The sequence below is a fragment of the Myotis davidii genome, unplaced genomic scaffold, assembly GCF_000327345.1.
Source record: "Myotis davidii unplaced genomic scaffold, ASM32734v1 scaffold268, whole genome shotgun sequence".
NCBI lineage: Eukaryota > Metazoa > Chordata > Mammalia > Chiroptera > Vespertilionidae > Myotis > Myotis davidii.
Window position 1 is genome coordinate 56,437 of NW_006383015.1, and position 23,749 is coordinate 80,185.

The 23,749-nt window shown below is 36.6% G+C and overlaps 1 protein-coding gene across 1 annotated transcript in view; it reads right to left on the reverse strand.

The window, feature by feature from the left end:
• MYCBP2 (MYC binding protein 2, E3 ubiquitin protein ligase) overlaps positions 1 to 23,749 on the reverse strand; it is a 253,516-nt gene that overhangs the window by 16,033 nt on the left and 213,734 nt on the right. Inside the window, 11 exon segments of the mRNA XM_015558101.1 lie at positions 1,745 to 1,877; positions 2,226 to 2,354; positions 3,311 to 3,412; positions 9,104 to 9,223; positions 10,701 to 10,797; positions 12,165 to 12,448; positions 12,942 to 13,208; positions 14,953 to 15,033; positions 20,193 to 20,291; positions 20,602 to 20,841; positions 22,602 to 22,667. Of these exon segments, the coding sequence (XP_015413587.1) occupies positions 1,745 to 1,877; positions 2,226 to 2,354; positions 3,311 to 3,412; positions 9,104 to 9,223; positions 10,701 to 10,797; positions 12,165 to 12,448; positions 12,942 to 13,208; positions 14,953 to 15,033; positions 20,193 to 20,291; positions 20,602 to 20,841; positions 22,602 to 22,667 (1,618 nt within the window).

Sequence of the window (23,749 nt, forward strand, 5' to 3'; positions counted from 1 at the left end):
ATTTTTGATATTTATTTTATATATTTAAATGCCATTTAACAAAGAAAAATCAACCAAAAAAATGAGTTCACGTGTCACCTCTGACACGCGTGTCATAGGTTCGCCATCACTGCTCTAGAGGTAGGAATGGTCCAGGGTGTTCCTTGAGACTCACAGAGATGACCCCCAGACTTCTAAAACAGCCTTGTGGGTTGGAGGCCATCACCTCGTCAGCCTGAGATATAGTGTTCTGACAGACCATTCACCTATTTTGTCCTCATTTGCCAGCATTTTGGGAACACATTTGTTCTTCTCTTACACCAATAATATCTTATCAATAAAAAATATATTTAAAAAAAAAAAAAAAAAACAAACAAACAAGCAAAACAGGTTTGTGTCAGTTGTCATCACTGGGAAATCAGTCTGGCAATTACAAGCCGAAGGGTTGTAAGCTACACTAATTACAAATTACACAAGAAAAGGGATAAGAAACTGAAGAGCTATCCTTAAAGCCAAATAAATTATTAACTGATTTATACTTTTTCAGTAAAAAGAAATAGACTAGACTTCTAGTCAAAATAGCAGGTTGAGCAGATATGGCAAGCCCCCCACTAAAAAAAACACAATACCAGACAAAATATAACACAAAAACTGAATAAAAGTATTTAAAACAAAGGGAAATAAAGCTTTAAGTACCTTTACACAATGGCAATATTAAAATTCATAGGAGAAAACCTCATCAGAGAATATGAAACTTGAAAAACAGAATTCCCACCCAAGGAGGTAGAGATAATAGGATAATTTAGATTTACATTTTGAAATAAAAAAGGAACAAACCCATAAAAACAAGAACAGAATAATATGAAAAAGAACAGGAAGCTTGAAAAATATAGACTAAGATCATTTTATAAACACAGATAGAAAAATTCAAAATATAATAGTAATACATTGAACTTAAAAATATCCTTTTTAGCCTGGCTGGTGTGGTTCAGTGGTTAAGTGTCAACCTATGAACCAAGAGCTCATGGTTTGATTCCCAGTCAGGGCACATGTCCAGGTTGTGGGCTCAATTCCCAGTGTGGGGCTTGCAGGAGGCAGCCAATCAATAATTCTCATCATTGCTATTTCTATCTCCCTCTCTCCCTTCCTCTCTGAAATCAATAAAAATACATTTTAAAAAATATTCTTTAAAAAAAAGCGTAGTTTATATCATTAATACAATGATGGTTCAACATTAGAACATTTATTAATGTTATGTATGTCATGGTAAGATTATAGGGAAAAAAATCAGCTCTGAGAAAAAAAGACGATGCTTTTATAGCATGAAAAGTTACTCCTATCTAGAGTTAAGTTTGTTCAGGTTTATACCTAATTCTAACATTCGGAATTCATGTTAGTCAAATGGCAGATGACAGAGGTACTGAAAATTGAGAATTTGTAAGATTTAATATAAATAAATTGGGAATATAGCAGACTTACTTTTTCAAAAATAAATCAAAATGAAAACCCACATGTTTTGGAGATAAAATAACTGGCTCAAGATTACATAACTAGTTAGTGGCAAACCAGGTTTCCTGACTTTTAGCCTGATGCTCTTTCTACCATTGAACATTGTCTCATAAATATAATAATATAGACAGGGATCAATGATGTCATGATAATTACTTATCAGAATATACTCAATTAATCACATTAAGTAATTTTAAAGTAACATCTAATTTAATGGTAACCAACAGGCATGGCTCAATCTTAAGTCCTCTTTTACCTGTGTGTTCTCGGAATTCCACCATTGCTTTCATTGTTTTAGAATCTGCAAGTGCCATCAACCAGAACAATTTAGTTCGACCACAACCTTCATGAAGGTCAACCTTTATAGCTTCTTCTTCTTCTTTGAAGACCTATTATATCATTAAGAAAAGGGAAAATATATTTATTTATGACCCTGAAAGAGAAGTACAAATTTAATTATTCAATAAAAATAATGGCTTTTATTAAGAAAGCATTCCAAAAAGTTCCATATATTTCCAATCTTCTCTTTAATCTTTACAACAGTTCTGTTTGTATAAATGTGGAAACTAAGTTTTAGAGATGTTAAACAACTTGCTTGATTTTCACAGTTGGAAAGTGAAACAGCTGCTGTGATTCCCAAGTCCATTTTTTCTCATTACCCTAAGTCTTTCACAAAAGTTATTGAATACACTTTATGTTCTAGATACTGTTCTGTGTGTAAAGACAGAAATTTTCACCTGTCTCTGATGAGTTTTGGTTCGTCGATGAAGATGAAGGAATCTGTCACAGTCAGTACATAGATTTCCACATACGTTGCATAAAATGATTGCTGCAGTTTCACCATCATCATGGTTATCACACATAGGCTAAAATAAAACATTTCCATAGGTTACATTAGATTAATAAGAAAGTATTCACACAAATTGAATGTAATTTATTTTTACCAGTAACAGTACTGAAGTCTATTAAGAATTTGGAATCTGAACATTAAAGTGAATGATGGCAAGTGTATTAAATTATAAAATTTCCTCAAAGGCCTAAATCAATGATTAATAAAATAAATAGGATACTTTGCTTAGTGATTGAGAAAATTTCTCCCCATTATATTCAAACATTCATTTTTGAAACTTCAACCATTAATAAGAAAGTGTTGAAAGAGCCATATAAAGTTTTCTTTCAGTGAATGAAACGATGAATATCTAACCTACTTTAAGTACATTTCTGAAGAAATGGTATGTCACATTGCCTCTCTTACTGCTTTTTCTCCTTGCCATAAGACTGATTACATTTTACTACAAAAATTGAGATATGAAATCAAAGTCTGGCTAAAAACAAGTTTTGATACTATGCAAACATGTCTCAGAGAAGGGCAAAGCTCTTTTATATACCTAAAGCCCCTAATCTATAATAATAAAAGTGTAATATGCTAATTAGACTGGACATCCTTCTGGACGACCTTCTGAACTAAGCCAGGACTGTGAGGGAAGCCCGGGTCCTGGGTGCCTGCTGGTGGCTGGAGGGAAGCCCCAGTCCTGGGTGCTGGCGGCTGGAGGGAAGCCCGGGTCCTGGGTGCCGGATGGAAGCTGGTGCTGGCAACCAGGGGGGAAAGGAAGACCTACTCTTGCACGAATTTCATGCATTGGGCCCCTAATATACTATAAAGAAGGAACTCTTGTGAGATGAACTTTGGCAATGTGACACAATTTTTCAAGAGTTCCACTAATTATGTATTTTGACTTATAGTACTGTATTTTTAAAGCTAAGCTACCGCTGACTATAAAGAAAAACAAGATCATTTTATATAAGATAATTTTCATCTTACCATTTGTTTTTGTTGTCCATCCTTTCCCATCCATCTCCCCGAGGAGAGACGATCTACATGGTCCTGGTCAAGAACACACAGTGATGCTAGAGCAAGCCAGAGCTGTTGAAAAGAAAGGCTGTTACACTACTGAATACTTAGGAAAGACTTATAAAATGTTGCTGTCAGATACTTGATAATAGTTTAATAAATTCCAGCTGTATCTGAAGTTATGTAAATACCCAGTGCTACTCAAAATTTCCTGATGTGGCATCAGACACGTACATGATTGTTGTATGTGCCATGCACATAGTATGCACTCAAATATTTACTGAATAAATGTCCCTCTGATTAAGCGCTCTATTTCCTGCCTGATATATAAAATTATCCTTTACTAGAGGCCTGGTGCACGAAATTCATGCACTCGGGGGGGGGGGGGGCGTAAGGGGGTCCCTCAGCCTAGCCTGCACCCTCTCGAGGTCCGGGAGCCCTCAGGGGATGTCCTACATCCTTAGTGCTGCTGCGGAGGCAGGAGAGCCTCTCACCATTGCCGCTGTGCTCGCCAGCCATGAGCCTGGCTCCTGGCTGAGTGGTGCTCCCCTTGTGGGAGTGCACTAACCACCAGGGAGCAGCTCCCACATTGAGCCTCTGCCCCCTGGTGGTCAGTGCTCAACACAGTGACTGGTCGTTCTGCCATTTGGTCAATTTGCATATTAGCCTTTTATTATGTAGGATTGGGCTACTACAAAAATAATATAGCAATATATGAATTTTCATATTTAATATTCCAATGACTCCTGCAAATTTTTCTATCCATTATCATTTGCCAGAGACATTAAATTCCAAGGAAGGTGGTACAATGGATATTTAATGTTGTAGGGTCCCATGAGTAGTTGGGTTCATATTAAATTCTTGTAGGTAATAACAGTTACTCACAAGTCTCTGTATGCCCCTAATCACCTAGCACTATGCTTGGTGCACTTTGTCAGAAATAAGTAAATGTCTAACAAATAAAGCAAGTGTTTAACAACTCTAGAAAATTGCCCTAAAAAATAGTTCAACACTTTCTGAGGCTTAAAGAATAAGTTTCAGTTTTACATAGAATTAAATATTTCTTCATTACTGAAAAAAATAATTTGTCTTAACTCAGAAGTATATGGGAGTGTCACTGGATATGAAGAGTAAGAGGGGAAAAATTAGTGAAAGAAAAGCCAGAAAAAGAAAAATAAAATATGCTAAAAAAGGGGGGCACAGAATAAAGAGAACACATGCAGGGTGGGTGAGGATTAGTCAGAATAACTGCTTCAGGAGAACCAAGATAGCAGTGAAGGCAAACACCTGTACTCGCTGCCTCCCACAGCCACATCAAAATTACAACTAAAATAGAGAACCACCATCATCCAGAACTGCCTGAAAGCTGGCTGAATGGAAGCCCTACATCTAGAGGAGTAAAAAAGAAAGCACACTGAGACTCATAGGAGGTGTGGAGGCACAGAATGGGCTGGTCCGGCACCCACGTGTGCCACCTTTTTAATCAGGAGAGAGCAAGCATATCCTTTGTGTTATCTTCTTGCTTCCATGAATTTTGAAAGGTGCTTTAATTTAATTTTAAGAGTGAGACAGAGGTCTCATTTTTTCCCATACTATAAAAGCTTTTTAGATATTGGCAGAGAACCAAGATGGCAGCATAGGCAAATGCCTGTACTCACTGTCTCCCACAGCCACATCAAAATTACAACTAAAATACCGAACAACCATCATCCAGAACCGCTTGAAAGCTGGCTGAATGGAAGTCCTACAACTAGAGAAGTAAAGAAAGCACACTGAGACTGGTAGGAGGTGCAGAGGCGCAGAATGGCTTGGTCCTGAACCCATGTGGGCCGCTTTTTTAATTGGGAGATTGTCTCTGCAGAGGCTGCAGGGAGGAGCAAGTGTCCCAGCTCCACACCAGAACCCCAGCCCAGAGCTGGGAAAAGAAGTCCCTATGGGCAGTAGGAACTACAGGCTGTAAAAACCAGGGCAGTTTGGAGCTGAGTGACACACAGGCTGCTGGAGACCCAGCTGCTCCTCTTAAAAGGCCGGCACCATGAACTGAATTTACAAGCTCCTGCTTCCTCTGAGCTCCAGTGCTGGGCGAGGCTCTGGGGGACCCAGACTCATACAAGGAGAAACTGGACTGTCTGTCATCTGGGCACGAATTCAAGGGCAGCTTTCTTCCAGATGGAGGTGCTCACAGCAGTCATTGTTCCTACACTGGGACCTCCCTGGCTACAGGACTGACTGGCAGCCATTTCTCTTTGCTCTGCCCTGGTGATTCCCTGAGACCCTGCCTCACCCAATTTACAACCCACCCAAACTGTGCCCAGCGGCTTTTGCATATGAATGGCCTGTCCTTCCTTAGGCTAAAAACCCATCAAAAAACCTGCAGCTGGGTCAGGGAGCACCAAACCTATCAATAAAAAGGCCCAAGATCTGGCACCAGCAACAACACCAGCCTGCCTTGCTTCACAGCTGGGACTCATCTGGGCACTTCCAAACCCGATACAAAGAGGAAGAATCTGCAGATCTCTCTGTAGCTCCTGCTGGGTGTCCCCAGGCAGTGGCTGACTTTGCACCTCCCTGGAGAGTCAAGAGCCAGTGTACCTAGTGGTCAGTGTGAGACCATACCAGATTACAATTCTTCACATCCATAAGTGACACACTCAACGGGCAGACTCAGTGAGCACCAAAGCCCCATTGAAGCAAGTTCTGCCCCAAAAGGATGTCTCCTGCACAGCAGCTCTCCCACTGCAGTCACAGCTGGTCCCCACAGCTAATTGGCCTGGAGGTCAAAGCTCAATTACAACAAGATTGTGCACACAGCCCACAAAGGGGTGCACTAGAGTGTCCACCTCAGGTGATTGGGGAGGCTTAACCACTGGGCTTTATAGAACACCTACTACACAAAGCCACTCTATCAATAGAGTTCAAAACCAGAGTTATAAAGTTACTCAAGAATCTTCTAGAAACCTCCAAGGGACTTAGTGACACTTTCAAGGATTTTAGTGAGAAAGCCAAAAAAATGGAAAAGCATACACTGGCTGACATAAAGAATAATATACAAGGATTCAACAATAGACTAGAGGATCCTGGGAATCAAATTAATGATTTGAAATATGAGGAAGCAAAAAACACCCAACCAGAAGAGCAAAAAGAATCCAAAAATATGAAGATAGTTGTAAAGATGCCTCTGGGACAACTTCAAGCATAGCAACATCCGAATTATGGAAGTGCCAGAAGAAGAGAGAGAGAGAGAGAGAGAGAGAGAGAGAGAGAGAGAGAGAGAGAGAGAGGACGCAGAGAGGACGCACAAGATAATGAAAACCTTTTGAAGAAATGATAGGAAACTTCCCCTACCTGGTGAAAGAAATAGACTTACAAATCCAGGAAGCATAGAGAATCCCAAACAAGAGGAACCCAAAGAGGACCACACCAAGACACATCATACTTAAAATGCCAAAGGGAAAAGACAAAGAAAGAATCTTAAAAGCAGCTAGAGAAAAGTAGTTACCTACAAGAGAGTGCCCATACAACTGTAAGTTGATTTCTCAACAAAAACTATGTAGGCCAGAAGGGAGTGGCAAGAAATATTCAAAGTGATGAATAGCAAGAACCTACAACCAAGATTACTCTACTCAGCAAAGCTATCATTTAGAATTGGAGGTCAGATAAAGAACTTCACAGACAAGAAAAAGCTAAAGAAGTTCATCACCACCAAACCAGTATTATATGAAATGCTGAAGGGTATTCTTTAAGAAGAGAAGGAAGAAGAAAAAGGTAAAGATAAAACATATGAACAAAGTGGCAACAAATATATACCTATCAAAAATTGAATCTAAAAATCAAATGAATAAAAAATCTGATGAAAAAGGATAAACTGGTGAATGGAACAGAACCAGGGGCATGGAAATGGAACAGATTGACAATACCTAGAGGGAAAGGGGGAGGGAAGGGTGGGAAGAGATTAGACAAAGATCTTATATACAAGTATGCATTACCTATGGATACAGACAATAGGGTGGTGAGAGCCTAAGGCTGGGTAGGAACTGGGTGGAGGGGAGCTATAGGGGGGGGGAAAAGAGGGACATCTGTAATAATCTCAACAATAAAGATTAATTTAAAAAAAACTTAAAAAAAAAGTAAGTGCTTCAGATGCCACACTCACTAGCAACATAGCCCAAATTGGTTTTTTTCTGCCCTAGGGAAATATAATTTATCTTCCTTTTCAGACTTCTGAGAATTAACTTAAGCACTATCCATCAGTGTTTACTTCTTCCCAATGCTGTCACATTGCCCTGCTTCAAGATCTCAAATCTCTTTTGGAAGCACATGGGACATGAAATTTGGTAGGTAACAAATTCCTGCAGATGTCTCATTTGAAGAATGCAATCCTACTCTCTAAAACAAGCATGTCAAATTTGTCGGCCCACAATGAATATTTTTTTTGCCCAGCCAATACGATGATGTGTAAGAAACGTTTTAATAAAAATTTCGTAACTTAAATTTTACAATATCCTGTTATACATAATCCTATATAATAAAGAGCTAATATGCAAATCGACTGAACGGCGGAACGACCTGTCACTATGACGCACACTGACCACCAAGGGGCAGATGCTCAACACAGGAGCTACCCCCTGGTGGTCAGTGTGCTCCCACAAGGGGAGCGCCGCTCGGCCAGAAGCCCCGAGCCGGGCTCACGGCTGGCGAGCGCAGTGGCGGTGGCAGAAGCCTCTCCTGCCTCGCAGCACTAAGGATGTCCGACTGCCAGCTTAGGCCCGCTACCTAAGCCATCAGTCAGACATCCCCAGAGGGCTCCCAGACTGCGAGAGGGCACAGGCCGGGCTGAGGGGACCCCCACCCCCCACCACCCCAGAGCACGAATTTCGTGCACCGGGCCTCTAGTTAATAATGACGACAACATTCATTAATGACTGATTACTGTAATCGTGTTGCATTCATTTCCCTTACGCACAGGTGCACCATTTCTCTCCACTAATACTAGCAGTGAATATTTTAGCAGCTGATTGCCATGTCATTAGTCTTGTACTGACTTGTTTGGTGTGTGCAACAGAAAATATTTTGCTTCAGAGAACAAGGAAAATAGGTTTATGTGCATTACACTTATTAATTTGTGCAGTTATTACTCATTTATTTCAGCCCTTTGTATTCAGCACATCTCTATCAAAATAAACCTACGTTTCTATGAAAATTTAAGCTTTTTTTTTTTGCAGCACACGTAAACTTAAACCTTGTTCATTTGGCCTGTGTTAGCCTTTGAGTTTGACATGCTTGCTCTAAAAGATTCCGCCCTACTCCACTGCAGGCACAATTTTTTTGCTTTTTAAAAAAGCAAGGCCTGTATACACAATGAGTATGCTATAGGGCTCTACTTTTGGACAACTGGGCCATACCAAAAGTAATAGGGAGGACCTTGTCTTCAAAGGACCTCAGTGTATCACAGCATAATGCCGACACTAAACTTACTGTGTAAGCTATGGTAAATACACCATTAAAAAGATAACACAGTGACATATACGGAAAGTTAGCCCTTTCTAACCAGTATTTCCTGAGTTTCCGTAATTGATAACAAAAACAAGTGATAAAGAACACATAACAGGGAATATTAATAACCACTATACTTATTTCATAATTCAAAAAACCTTCATTTTTTTAAATAAATATTTGGTAAAAATAATAGCTGACCTATTAATTCAAACCTATTACTGAAAAACAGAACATGCAAGAATATAGACCAAATGAAAAAAAACCTACCCTAGTTGTTGCAATACATCTCACTGGAGATCTAAATTCTTCCTCCATCTTGGTCAAGGCAATGATGGTTTCTGCAATGGCATTTTTTGTCACTCGGGACCATGCTTCGGAGAGATGACCCTATTGAGTAGGACACAATAATTTAACAAGCAACCAGAAATGTATAGTCATGGTATCAAATTCTACTCTCTGAAATCACATCTCTCACCCATAAGGAAAGATTTATTAATGGAATTTTAATCAAGGGGCATAGTTTTGAAATAAAAAATTTTCATCACCCTCTAAAAAATTCAACTTCTAATCACTATTTTGATAATACAAAATCAAAGTAAATAAATTAGGTTCTCAATACTCTATAGAGTTCAAGGGTATTTCCTTTTACATTTTGATAAATATATAACAGAAATACTAAGGTTTCTATGCTTGAGAAATTTTGATTATGAAACATTGTTGCTTTACATGAAATTTATATAGATAATTGCTTTAGATGAGAATTACTGGAACCCAAGAGAATAAATGGGTTCAAATTACAACTACCTTAATTTGCTAACTTGATCTTTACCAATCACCATCACTTTTTAATTTCTATAGAATTTAGATGTTCCTAAACAGTTTTCCTAAATATTTCCATCTAGTGAACCTATTGAGAAAGCCTATTTGAGAACTGAAACAATTCCCCATTTCTCTGCTTGAGGAAATGTCCATGCTGTTGGAAAAGTGCTAGGATTTTATATTTCCCCAGAATAACTTTTCTTATCTCATATCCATGTTCTATCAGTCTTTTAAGGAGCAGTTCAAATTTCTCCTTCAAAATGGCCTGCCATCTATTCTACCTCTTAGGAATCTATAATCTGAGTATCTTGCCCTCCTCTGGCTGGACTCCTGGATATAATGGAATGTAAGTAAACGAACGTTATGGAGCACCCAGAAAGAGTAAGGCACTCTGATAAGTAATTCCCTTTCCTCCACACTCCCAGATCTTCCCACAAAGCCAACATCTAAAGATAGTAGTGTAGGACATTAATAAAAAGAGTAGTCTGGCTGGTGTGGCTCAGTAGTCTGGCTGGTGTGGCTCAGTGCCCAGGTTGTAGGCTCTGTTCCCAGAAGGGGGCATGCAGGAAGCAGCTGATGGATGTTTCTCTCTCCTCGATGTTTCTCTCTCTCTTTCTCCCCCTTTACCTTCCTCTCTAAAATCAATAAAAACATATTTTAAAAAAGAGTACAATTTTTATAAACCATGAAAACTGCAGAGGAGAAATATCCACTTTGGGAACCCATTTTTTCCTTTTTGTTTCAGAATCAAGCTAATTTTTAGGGTTCAAAGAATATATACATATTGTTTTAAAGTCTTGGAAGACATGTTACAATTCTCAAGTAAATGAACTGGGAAGCTTGAAATGAACATAATTTACACAACGGACACATTTATAACTAAAAGACAAATGGTAAAAAGGTTAACCTATTAAACAGAGCTTCTAAGTAAACCAAAATAATACTAATGTACTTCTCCTATTTATTCAGTAGAATAAGCTGCTTGTTTTGTTAATAAGATTTCTACTGCATTTCATTGACAACGATCAGGAGGATGGGAACTTACTGCTGCCATATCCTTAATAAGTTTAATGATAATCTCTGAGATCTGAGTAGGAGTTGAGCCCTTCATCCACCAATGACTTTCACCTCGTCGAATATAACTACAAAGAAAAGTCAGCATTTGCAAACCAGTCAGTGATAGTTACAGATGAATTAGATGAAAGCTGTTATTTCAATATGTAGCATTTTAATTCTTTAAATGATACAAATAAAGCCTTTTTAAAGAATATTAATCAACACATTACCTATTATCTGTGTCTTCAACATCAAGAGACTAGCTATTCTAATATGTGCTCCCTTTGAAATATTTTATATTTGTGTATGCATCTTCTAGAACAGTGCTATTCAATGTATATCCATAGTCCACAAACCCTTTGTCCATAGAGATAATAAAGAATTTGCACCAGAATATGTCAACTATATCACTGAGTAAACTACTGTTGAGTTCAGCTGGCATTTTTTTTCCTTAGCAAGTCTATGGAGATAAAGGAAGCAATATGCTGATTTACATTCTGATGTTTTTTGTTAATATCATGGATTGTCTCTTTTACTAGCATGTTGCCAATTTTCTGCTGTAACATACATTTCTGGAATAAACACTCTTGCATATCTGTGCACATGTATGGACACCTCTGATGGAAACAATTGTAGAAGTAGAATTGGGAGGTTAAAAGAAATGCATATTATAAATATAGTGATATGCTATCAAACTGATATCCAAAAAAACTGTAGCAATCTACATTACCTATAATAAAAAGTGCCTATTTCTTAATAATGCTGCCAATGCAAAGATATTCTCTATTGTTTTATCTATATTTCTCTGATTACTAGTGAAGAGTCTTTTCATTTGTTCCCTGGCATTTGTAGTTTTTCTTCTCTGAATTTACTTGTCTTGTCATTTATCAGTTGTCTTTTTCTCAATGATTTGTACTCATTCTTCTAATATTATGCCTAATAATTCAATGTCCGCTATATAAAAGTTAAATATTTTTTCCAAGTCAGTTGCTGTATTTTAAAAGTACTGTCTATCAATTAATTTCCATTTTTATGTAGTCAAATCTGTGAATCTCTTCCTCTCTGACTTTTGGGTTCTATGTTTCATTTAAAGTTTTCCCAAATTGGAGATTACAAAAATATTCTTCTATGATTTATCCTTGTAGAATTTTAAAAGAAATATATAAAGCTTTAATTAACCTTGTTTATTTTTGTATATGGTGTGAGGAAAGGGCCTATAATTATTTTTCTACGTGGGAAAAATATATTTAGCAGACTCTTTTCCCCACTAATCCCAAAATGATTTTTATTATTATATACAGCATTCTTTATCATACATGGGTCAGTATATATGGCGTTTATTTGGTGAATAAGAAAATAAGGTAGAATTTGACAAGGTAGAATTCATGTCTGAATTCTCCAAACAGTAGCTCATTCTGTTTTATTTTAGTATAAAACAGCCATAATGACCAACCTGGAATTGAAAATCATTGGAAGGGTAACTGTTGTAACTCCTTTGCCCACGGTGGTTCCAGCTGTTCCTGTGATGGTGGTTCCTTTGGCTTTGAGCTGTACTGTGAGGGCTTTGGCAATGCATCCTAGAAACATGTCCAAAATACCTAGCTTATTCCAATCTCCTTTCTCTGTTGAGTGAATGATATCACTGATATCTGCTGGGGGAAGAGATTTCACTCCTATGATGCTGGCCAGACGATTAGGCGTCACTTCAGGCAAAACTCGTCTTAATAAGGAGGTCACCTGGTAAGAAAAATAAAAGGAAAGAATTCCATTAAAAGGTTAGTGTTTTAAAGTTTTCAACTTTTTAAATGAACATAGCGGCCATTTTATGACTTCAAATATTTGAGAAGCAAAGAAATATGATTTAAACACTATTTAAAAAAAAGTCCCAGATGGTAATTACCACTTCAGGGCAGCAAGAAAAAAGATGTCTTTTATTTGGTTAGGATTAAGGGAAAATTCAATTCTAGATCTCAGGGTAGTAAGAAACTCATAGCCAGAACACTCTTATCACAACAGCACATCAGTAAAATAAACTGTATTTTCCTCTTCCGTATTCTCATTACAATGAATCAAAAATAAAAAGCATGGAGTTAAAATACATCCCATAAACCTAAAACATAACAAAATAAAATAAAATTGATAAAGTTCTATACTTTACTAGTTTAATTTTTTTAACAATGTTTCAAGTAAGAAAATACTAATACAAAAGGGTAGTGGTACGATCAGTCACCTGTCTCTGGACTCGAGGGGATGCTGTGTGGAGAAGTGAGAAGAGATCCTGGAGCAGAGTTAGCTGCTGAGCCAGATACTGCCGGCCCACATTAGAGCCACTCAATGCTAAAACCATAGAGAGCAGCTCAAAGCAGTAAGCATCAGAGGAGGCATCTTCATCACTGGGCTGAGAATTGGCATTTTCTTTGCTTGATATGGCATGTTCCCATTCTTCACGAACTCTGGTGGCTTCCATGCGAATAGCCTGGACTATGTGAGCACATACCTATTTAAAAGGTGACATAGCAACATAAGGAAAACATAAAAACATATTTGTAAGTTTGATTTACTACTCTTAGTTTTCCTATAAAAAGACAAGAATATAGTTGATACTCAATACTCTTCCTCCCAGTTAATTCTACATCATACCATTCTCTCAACTTGTCTTAAAAAATTTTTTTTTAAAAAAACTAGGGGAACCATGATTAAAAATCTGAATATCTAAATCAACTGATATGTAGAATTTACTTAAGCTACTTATATACAAGCTACTAATGCCCCTGCCTATAGTTTAAGATAGAGATTTTCAACTGGTGTGCTGCAAGAATTTTTAAAACATGCAATACCTGACTATTTAGTCAGGGACACTGACCTCTTTTCCCTTAGATTGCCAAATAAAAACATAACAGCCAACACAACAAGAGCTGTTTGGTGTGAATAAATCAAAATTATACCTATTTTTTTGTTAGATCCACAAATAATACATATTTTGGTGTGCCACAGAATTTTAGCAATTAATTTATGTATGCCACGAGATGAAAAGGTTGAAAATTGCTGGTTTAAGACATCAAACAAACATGAATTACCATATTTTATCACTTCTATCATCTCAATTATAACACAAATTTCCTCCCTGAAATCAATGTATTTTATAATTAATGGCATTCACAACTTAATACACAGTAAATTTTCTTTTTAAGTGATATATAAAATAACAGTACATTTTACAACTAAGATTCAACAAGAAGCTGTTAAAAAGATAAAGCACAAATAAAGTTGTCATTTATTTAATGGTATTTAAAGTTAAAATAATGGACTAATTTTTTTAAAAAAAATATTTTTATTGATTTCAGAGAGTAAAGGAGAGGGAGGGAGAGAAATATCAATGATGAGAGAGAATCATGGATCTGCTGCCTTCTGCATGCCTCCCACAAGTGATCGAGCCCAGAACCCTGGCATGTGCCTTCACCAGGAATGAAACTGTGACTCCCTGGTTCATAGGTCAACACTCAACTGATAAGCTACACTGGCCGGGCAATAATGGGCTAATTTAAAACCAATATTTTACTTGACTTTTGAAGGGCTAATTTTTTTTAAAGTATATTTTTATTGATTTCAGGGAGGAAAGGAGAGGGAGAGAGAGAGAGAAACATCAATGATGAGAGAGAATCATTGATCAGCTGTCTCCTGCATGCCCCCTACTGGGGATCAAGCCCGCAATCCAGGCATGTGCCCTTGACCGGAATTGAACCTGGGACTCTTCAGTCCGAAGGCCAATGCTCTATCCATTGAGCCAAATCAGCTAGGGCTGAAGGGCTACTTTTTATGTTATTTGGGCACATTTGAACAATGTTGTGGTACTTCTCAATCCTCTTACAACCAGTGTAAAAATACTAACACTGGTTTGGTTAATATAATTGCTCAGCAAATTAAAAAGAAATCAATCAACAAACAAAAAATGGTGGTTAAAGGAACACAAGACATGCAAATGAAATCTGATATAATTGGGCATTTGTCACCATAATGAAATAATCTACCTGAAAATACATAACAAAGAGCAGCAAAGTAGGAAAGTTAACACGCAAAAGAAATCTTTAAAGTGATGCAGGTATGCCAATATACTCTTTTCTCTCTAGGAAAAGGCAGATATATTCTGCAGGATCTATAAAAGAGTTAGCATAAGAAAGCCTCCATAGATTTTGGAAAACGATAAAAAACTGATGAAGACAATGAAATGGATCTGAACCAACCTGTTTTTGTAAGTTAGTCAGTTTACTCCTACTGAATATGATTCCAACCATATGTTCTTTCAGGTCAGCATCTGATGTTGCCTTTACATAGAAAAAGGAAAAAGAAAAAGCAAGCTCTGTGAATAAAACTTGTACATTTGACATTTTAAGGTATCAAAATAAAACATGTGGGACTACATCACACTAAAAAGCTTCTGCATAGCAAAGGAAACCATCAATAAAATGAAAAAGCAACCTAATGAATGGAAAAAAATTTGCAAATCATGTATCTGTTAATGGACTAATCTCTAAAATATAACTCAATAGCAAAAAACCCAAACAACTGATTAAAAAATAGGTAGAGGATCTGAACAGATATTTTTCCAAAGAAGACATACAGATGATGACCAACAGGTACATGAAAAAGTGCTCTACATCACTAATTATCAGAGAAATACAAATCAAAACCACAAATGAGATGCCACCTCACACCTGTTAGAATGGGTATTATGAAAAAGACAAGAATAACAAGTGTTGGCAAGAATGTGGAGTAAAAGGAACCTTTATGCACCGTGTTGTTGGGAATGTAAATCGTATATATAAATATATTATTTAATCTTTACAACAACCCCATAAGGTAAAATCTGATGTCCTGCCTATTTTACAGGTAAGAAAACTGAGGCAAGACACTCTTTTGTTTAAAGGCTCTTGAAGACATGAACAAAACTACCAACCATCTTGAATTAACTGATATTTATAGAACCCCATCAAAGAACAAAAACAGAGTTCATATTTTTTTCAAGTTCACATGGACATTCACTAAAATATATCATATTATGAGCCAGAAATAAAATTTTAACAATTTTCTTTTATTTATTTATTAAATATTTTTATTGATTTCAGAGAGGAAGGGAGATGGAGAGATAGAAACATCAATGATGAGAGAGAATCATTGGTCGGCTGCCTCCTGCACGCCTTCTACTAGGGATCGAGCCTGCAACCTGGGCATGTGCCCTTGACCAGAATCATGGGACCCTTCAGTCTGCAGGTGGATGGTCTATCCACTAAGCCAAATCAGCTAAGGCTTAACAATTTAAAAAAAGCGGAAATTATACAAAGTATATATTTTTATTACAATGGAATTAAACTAGAAATTAATATAGAAAGCTATGAGTGACATCCCCAAATATCTAGAAATTAAACAAAACACTTCTAAATATTTATCCAGGGGTCAAAGAAGAAATCAAAATGGGAGTCAGAAAATATTTTGAACTGAATAAAATGAAAAAAAAAAAAAAGCCACACAAACACACACCACATTAAAATTGTGACACTTAACTAAAGCAGTGGTTAGAAGAAAAATCACAGCATTACTTGAGAAAAGAAAGGTCTCTAGCCAGTGATGGAGAACCTATGACACATGTGTCAGAGGTGACAAGCGAACTCATTTTTTTGGGTTGATTTTTCTTTGTTAAATGGCATTTAAATATATAAAATAAACATCAAAAATATAAGTCTGTGTTTTACTATGGTTGCAAATATCAAAAAATTTCTCTATGTGACACGGCACCAGAGTTAAGTTAGGGTTTTTCAAAATGCTGACATGCCGAGCTCAAAAGGTTCACCATCACTGCTAGTCTATGCTCTATGTTTGGTTATTATAAAACTAGAAAAAAATAAAACCCAAAGTAAACAGATTAAAAGAATAATAAAAGAAGATATACCACCAAAGATTCTACTGATATTAAAGATAACCAGAGTATATAATGGACAACTTATGCCAATAAACTCAGTCTGTTAGATGAAATGGACAAATTACATAAAGAACTACCATAGCCCCCCTCAAGAATAATAGATAACTGCAATAGCCCTGTATCAATTAAAGAAAGTAAATTTGTAGAATAATTTTTTTGCTACTTAAAATACTAGCTAAATCATATAGAAACAAATGAGTTTTCTTATTTTTTAACATTCTTCATAATTTGTGGTTTTTGAAGTTAGCATTACTGAGATATAGTTCACATACCATACTATACCATGTCATCTGAAATGTGCAATCAATGGTTTATAGCATATTTGCAGATACGTGCAAACCTCACCACAGTCAGTTTTCGAACACTTTTTTTCATCATCCTAAAAGAAACACTGTACCATTTAACAACCATTCCCCTAGTTTACCTTCTCGTTTACTAAAGAAAAATGAAATGCATATAAACTTATATTACATATCTATTAACAGACATAATAATACATGGATTATTTTACTGAATAAAAGAAAATACAAAAAGAGAAATATGTGAAAATATCCATTATGACAAAATTTCTTAACAAGCCAGGAACAGAAGGAAATATCCTCAATCTGATTAAGAGCATTTATAAAAAAATCTATAGTTAACATCACACGTAATGGTGAAAGACTGAATGCTTTCCTTTTAAGATCCAGAGAAGGAAAAGATGTTTGATCCTAACACTTCTATTCAACATGGTACTGAAGCTCTTCAACATTCCAAAGACACAAGAAAAATTTAAAGCATACAGATTGGAAAGGAAGAAGTAAAGCCAACTCTTACAGAGTACATGATTATCTATGAAGAAAATCTCAAAGGTTCCACAAAAAAGCTTCAAGAATAAGTGGACTTAAGATCACAGGATGTAATTCAATACACAAAAGTCAACTATATGCTAGAAATGAACAACTGGAAAGCAAAAAGAAAAGACCATTTACAATAGTATAAAAACCATAAAATGTTTAGGGAACAATTTAATAAGACCTATACACTGAACTACAGCACATTGCTGACAGATATTGAATAAGATCCAAATAAATGGCGAGACTATATCATGCTTTTGGATAAAAGTACTCAATATTACTAAGATACTGATTCTCTCCAAATTGACTTATCAATCTGGTGCAATTTCAATCAATATACAAGAATATATTTTGGGGGGCAGGAGGGGAGCTGAGAAACTAATTTTAAGCTTTATATGAATATGCAAAGGCCCTAGAAAACAGCACTGAAAGAGAACCAGGTTGGAATTTGATTCTATGATTTTCTATATAGCTGCAGTAATCAAGACAGTCAGATGGTGGTGTAACATTACATATATATACTAGAGACCCGGTGCACAAAATTCATGTATGGGTCCCTAGGCCTGGCCAGTGACCAGGGCTGATCAGGGCCTTCTGGTGCTGGCTAGGGCCTCCCTTCCCCGGCTGCTGGCTGGGGCTTTCCTTCGTTCTGTGCCACCCCCTGGTGGTCAGTGCACATCATAGCGAGTGATCAAACTCCCGGTCTCCCAGTTGAATTCCCGAGGGGACACTTTACATATTAAGCTTTTATGTATATAGAAGATATAAAATAGAGAATCCAGATAAATTAACTTAAAATGTACATAGTTCTAAATAAAATAACTAAAACTCTGTTTCTAGAAGAAAATATGGTAAAAATATTTGTGATTTTACATTTTAGGTAAGACACAAAAATCATGAGTCATTTAGAAAAAAATACAGCAGACTTCATTAAATAGAACTTCTGCTCTCTGAAAGATAAGCTTCAGAGTAGGAGAAAATATTTGAACACACAGGACACATAGCCTGAATATACTGAATATATAAAGAGATTTTATAACCCAATAATAACACAAATAACCCAATATAAAAGCATGAGTGAAAGATCCAAACAGATGCTACACTAAAGTGGTTGACAAGGTCTAAGCATGAGATGAGGGGACTGACTACAAAGAAGCATGAGGGAAATTTTGGGGGTGATGTGCTTTAAAACTTGATCACAGTGATAATTTCACTGCTGTATACATATTGGTCAAAATTCATCAAATGATACAGTTGAAAAGGATAAAATTTTTCTGTCTAAACCTTACTTAAAAAGCTGATGTAAAATGATTCTCTTAAAAATTGTGTTATTTCATAGGAATCCAACTGCTGGTATAATCTTTCCTATTCAATCGTAACAGCTCAATATGTACTCTCCTATTAGGCCAGCCTCTCCAATGAACTCTTGGGCCCATCTTCCCGATTAATCTAACTTTCATCCATTCTCTTTCGAGTCTAACTCATGTCCAATATTCCCCCAAGAAGCCTTCTCTGATCACTCCAGGGCACAATGGTCTATCTCAATGAACTCTGAAATCCTATCACAAGTGCAATTCTTTCACATATTTAGTAAGTTAATTATATACTATATATAATATCCTTGTTGATTTATTGGGGGTAAGGGATTTAATATTTAGGACAGAATGCAAGTGTTTTTGAGGCCAGTTCTCAAGGTTTTAAAGGATAGAATTGTCACTTGCTAAAATTCAGTTGGTTTAATGAGTAGTTACAGAGTCTTGGAGTCTTTAAAATGATATCTGCAAAAGGTGCTGAAAGAAATGACCTGTTTATGAAATATTATTATTTTACAGACCCCTAATAGAAAAATGTGGGTGATTCAGAAGGCAGTGTTAAACTAGGTAAATCCTTTAAATTATCTTTCAAAGGGCTGCCAAGATAGTTATTTGTAACATCTAAAGGCACAAAAATAATGAGATTAATCAGAGTTGACTTCCCTTTTTGGAAACGAGTGAGGGTTTCCTCTTAGGTACAGTGCTTTTGACCAAATTAAGTAACACAACTGCATTTTAGAAGAAATTTAAAAAAATAGTGCTAAGAACAGGTTATTCCAATAAAAATTTACTCAACACATAGGTGTTTATGCCATGGTGGATACAAAGACAAACAAGACATGTACTTAGTTTTTAAGAGACTATGATTCAGTAGAAGAAGAGATAAAACATGTATACAAATAAGCATAACAAGTGAGAAACCAAGAGACATATAGAGGTTACTAAGAAGTTTAGCAGAGGGAAACTATGGTGTGTTTTGGGGAAAGCATGAAGAAAGTCCATGGAGAAGATGATCTTTAGGCTATACTGTGAAGACAGAGAAAATGGAGGAAGAAGATGACTGATGGTATACTGCACAGTAAATGACTAAGTTAATTTTACAAATGCTAACACTTGAATACAACAGCCCAAAGTATAGAGTAAATTTTGTTACTACTTAAAATACTAGCTAGATCACACTTGAATAATGAACTTCTTTTGATAGTTCCTTTATCTTCTAATTAAAGTAAAAAATATGAACTGCACATAAACTAATTATTACATATCTATTTAAATACACAGCAATACATGGATTACTTCACTGAACAAAAGAAAATGAAAAAGGGAAATAAAAATATTTTTAGAATACAAATAAATACATTGTATACTTTTTCCTCTCCTTCAGGTGATGACAACAGTGCTTTTTCCTCTTGTTCAGGGGTGGGTTCAGCATCTCCAGAGATGAGTTTTCCAAATACCTGATGAAGAAGACAAGGGTATGAGAAGAAATTAATGGCAGGAATTACCACGGTGAAAGGTAGAAGACTCATCAGCTGATTGTGTGCAGGCTTTATTAATATTACCATGTTGTTCCTGCTCTATACTACTGCTTTTCAGAATTATGAAGGTAAAGTGAAATATAAGAGGAGTTTAGGGCTATGAGACGAAAAATGGGCCACATTTGTAGCCAGCAATCTCTAGTAAGTTCTACAAAATATTTTGTCAACCCTCTTGATATTATTGTTGAAATAATATATCCTGTGCTGGTTTCGTAGTGAGGACACTCACCTGTGATGTGATGAGTCTGAACACTCGCAGAGTCTCAGCTTCACAGTTCCTCTGCTGGGCCACACTGGCTGAGATCTGGCCAGCAATTTTTGTGCTTTCGCCATCCTTCCAGCCCAAGACCTTTACTTGTCGAACTCTCAGTGTATTTTCTGGGCCCTTTAATTCAATTTTGATGATGTGATTATCCCCTCCTGGAAGTTCACTTGTTATCCAACCAATGTGCCTGGAATCCAGATCAACCTGGCAGAGCAGAAAGGGCACAGAAACCTGACACAGCTGTATCACTTTTTATCACTGTCCTAGACTTAGCACCAATAACAGCATAAATACACATAATTGTATCCAGGGTAAAGTTTTCTAGGTAATTTCACACTGATTATCTTATTTAAACTTTGTCAGGATAAGTAATACTACAGTAGCTATTATACAGATGAAGAAAGTAAGTTAACACAAGTAGAAGGATTGTCACTAAGGGATGGAGTTGAGAATTAAAATGCACAAGTTACAGAAGTGAAACCATTACACACAATTTATATGACTGTACTTTATCTATACTGACCATAAGTAGAAACACTCACAACAAGGTTCTGTTTTGTGCATTTTCACATTAAATCCATTTAAAGATAAGCATTTTGATGTGCAGTTATCTATGTTTTACTTTTAAAAAAAATTATATAATAAGTAACTTCACATTTGTGATTATTTTACAACTAGAGGTCTGGTGCACGAATTCGTGCATGGGTGGGGTCCAGCCGGCCTGTCCCAATAGGGGCCCCTCAGGTGGGGCCGGCAGGGGGGAGGGGCTGTGGGCAGTTGGCTGGCCGGCCCCAATTGGGGTGTTGGGGGCCGATTGGGGGCCAGGCTGGCCGGGGGTGTGTGTGGGGGACCAGGGAACCGATTGGGGCCCGAATCTGGATCAGGATGGTTGGCTGCTGCAGTGCGCGTTATAGCCACCAGTCGTTCTGGTCGTTCCACCATTTGGTCACTGGGCTTTTATACATATAGATATTTCATTGAGAATATAGCCTTTATTCAAAGATTAAATTTCAATGCACTGTGAAATGGTTTTTGACACTATTCACTTGATAAAATGAAAATTTTTCTTAGGGCATTTGATATCCCAGAAATAATCCAAGATGTCTATATTACTTATAGACATCTAATTTGATATAATTTTAATTGATGTCAATTTCCTAAAAAGAGCATTATGTATAAACAAACACTATCTCAATGAATAAGATTATTTCCCCCAATTTTTTTTAAAAAATATGTTTTTATTGATTTTTTAGAGAGAGGGAGGGAGAGAGAGAAACATCAATGATGAGCGAGAATCATCCATTGGCTGTCTCCTGCATGCCCCCTACTGGAGATAGAGCTCCAAACCCAGACATGTGCCCTGGCAGAGAATTGAACCGTGACCTTCTGGTTCATGAGTCGATGCTCAACCACTGAGTTACACCGTTTGGATTCCCCAAATTCTTTAACAATTTAAACAAAATTTATTGTTTGTTTAATCTAAATCTCAATTCATTCTTTCAATATGATTAAAAACCAACAATAAATGGTCAGTGTCCATGGGACACTAGCTATAGAAGAACAGCTCTGATAAAATTTCTCCCATCTGAGTTTATAATCTCATATACATTCCCAGATAAAATCTAACCTGTTTCTAGAGTTGGTTTGTAAATTGACTTGCAAACTGGATATAGTTGCAATGATATAAGTGACAGAGTTTTAGAGGACAACAACCTATGTTTTAACCTGACATGTAGGTGAATTCAGGTGTCAATTGTGAATCAAATCTATGATAAATAGGGGCAGTAGTGGGTACAATTTTAGTACATGGATGATTGTAACTGTTCCTTTATATGGACCACTTGTCAATTTAGCATTTTTAAATAGATGATTTCTTATAATGCCAAAATTAGAACTCAACAGTGGAGACTGAGAAGAAATTTCTCCCTAGGTAGCAAAACATTTAATGACAAAATTTTAATTACCTGCTTTATTCTGCACAAATCTTCTACTGCTTTGCCAGTTAAGAAGGTCATTGAAGTAACTTTATTCTGAAATAGACAATTCAAATAGTTATTATGCCATATTCCTTTTCCAGAATTTTCAATGATTTCTTACAGGCTACATCAACTTTTCTGTCTGTCTTTAATGGTCCTTCCCAACTAACCTCACTCCATTTATCCAACCAACCATAATTTCTCAACTCCAGTAATTTCTTATTCTCACCAATTCTACCTTAAATCTCACATTTCAACTTTTCTCCATCAGCTCTGAGAGAGTTGCTTGCCATTCCCCGTTTTTACTCAAAATCTAAACATTTAAATTCTTTATCATGAAGTCTTTCAATAATTCTGCTTGTCATTCATGTCCCACTCTCTCTTTAAGTAAAAAGAAGGAAGGCTTAACTAATACTTGTGACTGTCACAATGTGCCTTTATGAACTTGGAGAAGGATATATGAGAATGATGGGTTCTATTCTCTGGAGACCCTTGCTAAACCAGAGAAGGAACATTAACACAAAAAATAAATGTCAAACAATAGAAGTTCAATACGCTTTAGTGAAAAGAGTCATGCTGGCATTGGAGCCACAGACCTTAAGGTTAAATAAATTTTATGTAAAGTACATCAAGAAACAGATTAATATTACTTCCTTGGGGAACTGTACACTTTTAAGTGCTATAGGCTGATGGAATTCAAATCAACAAATGCTGGTCTATAAGGTACTCTGGTGGGCAGGCTGGGGGACACAGAAGTAAGTGAGCCTCAAGGATGCGTAACTTAGAGAAAATTTCTTAAAAGAAAAGCAGATGTCAGCTTACCTACTGAAACTTTTTTTAAAAAATATATTTTATTGATTTTTTACAGAGAGGAAGGGAGAGAGATAATGAGTCAGAAACATCGATGAGAGAGAAACACTGATCAGCTGCCTCCTGCACACCTCCTACGGGGGATGTGCCCACAACCCAGTTACATGCCCTTGACCGGAATCGAACCCGGGACCTTTCAGTCCGCAGGCCGACGCTCCATCCACTGAGCCAAACCGGTTTCGGCCCTACTGAAACTTTTAAAAATGAAAAGTTAAGATGATCTCCTTTAAAAGGTGGACATTTCAAATTGATTAGAATCACTGTTC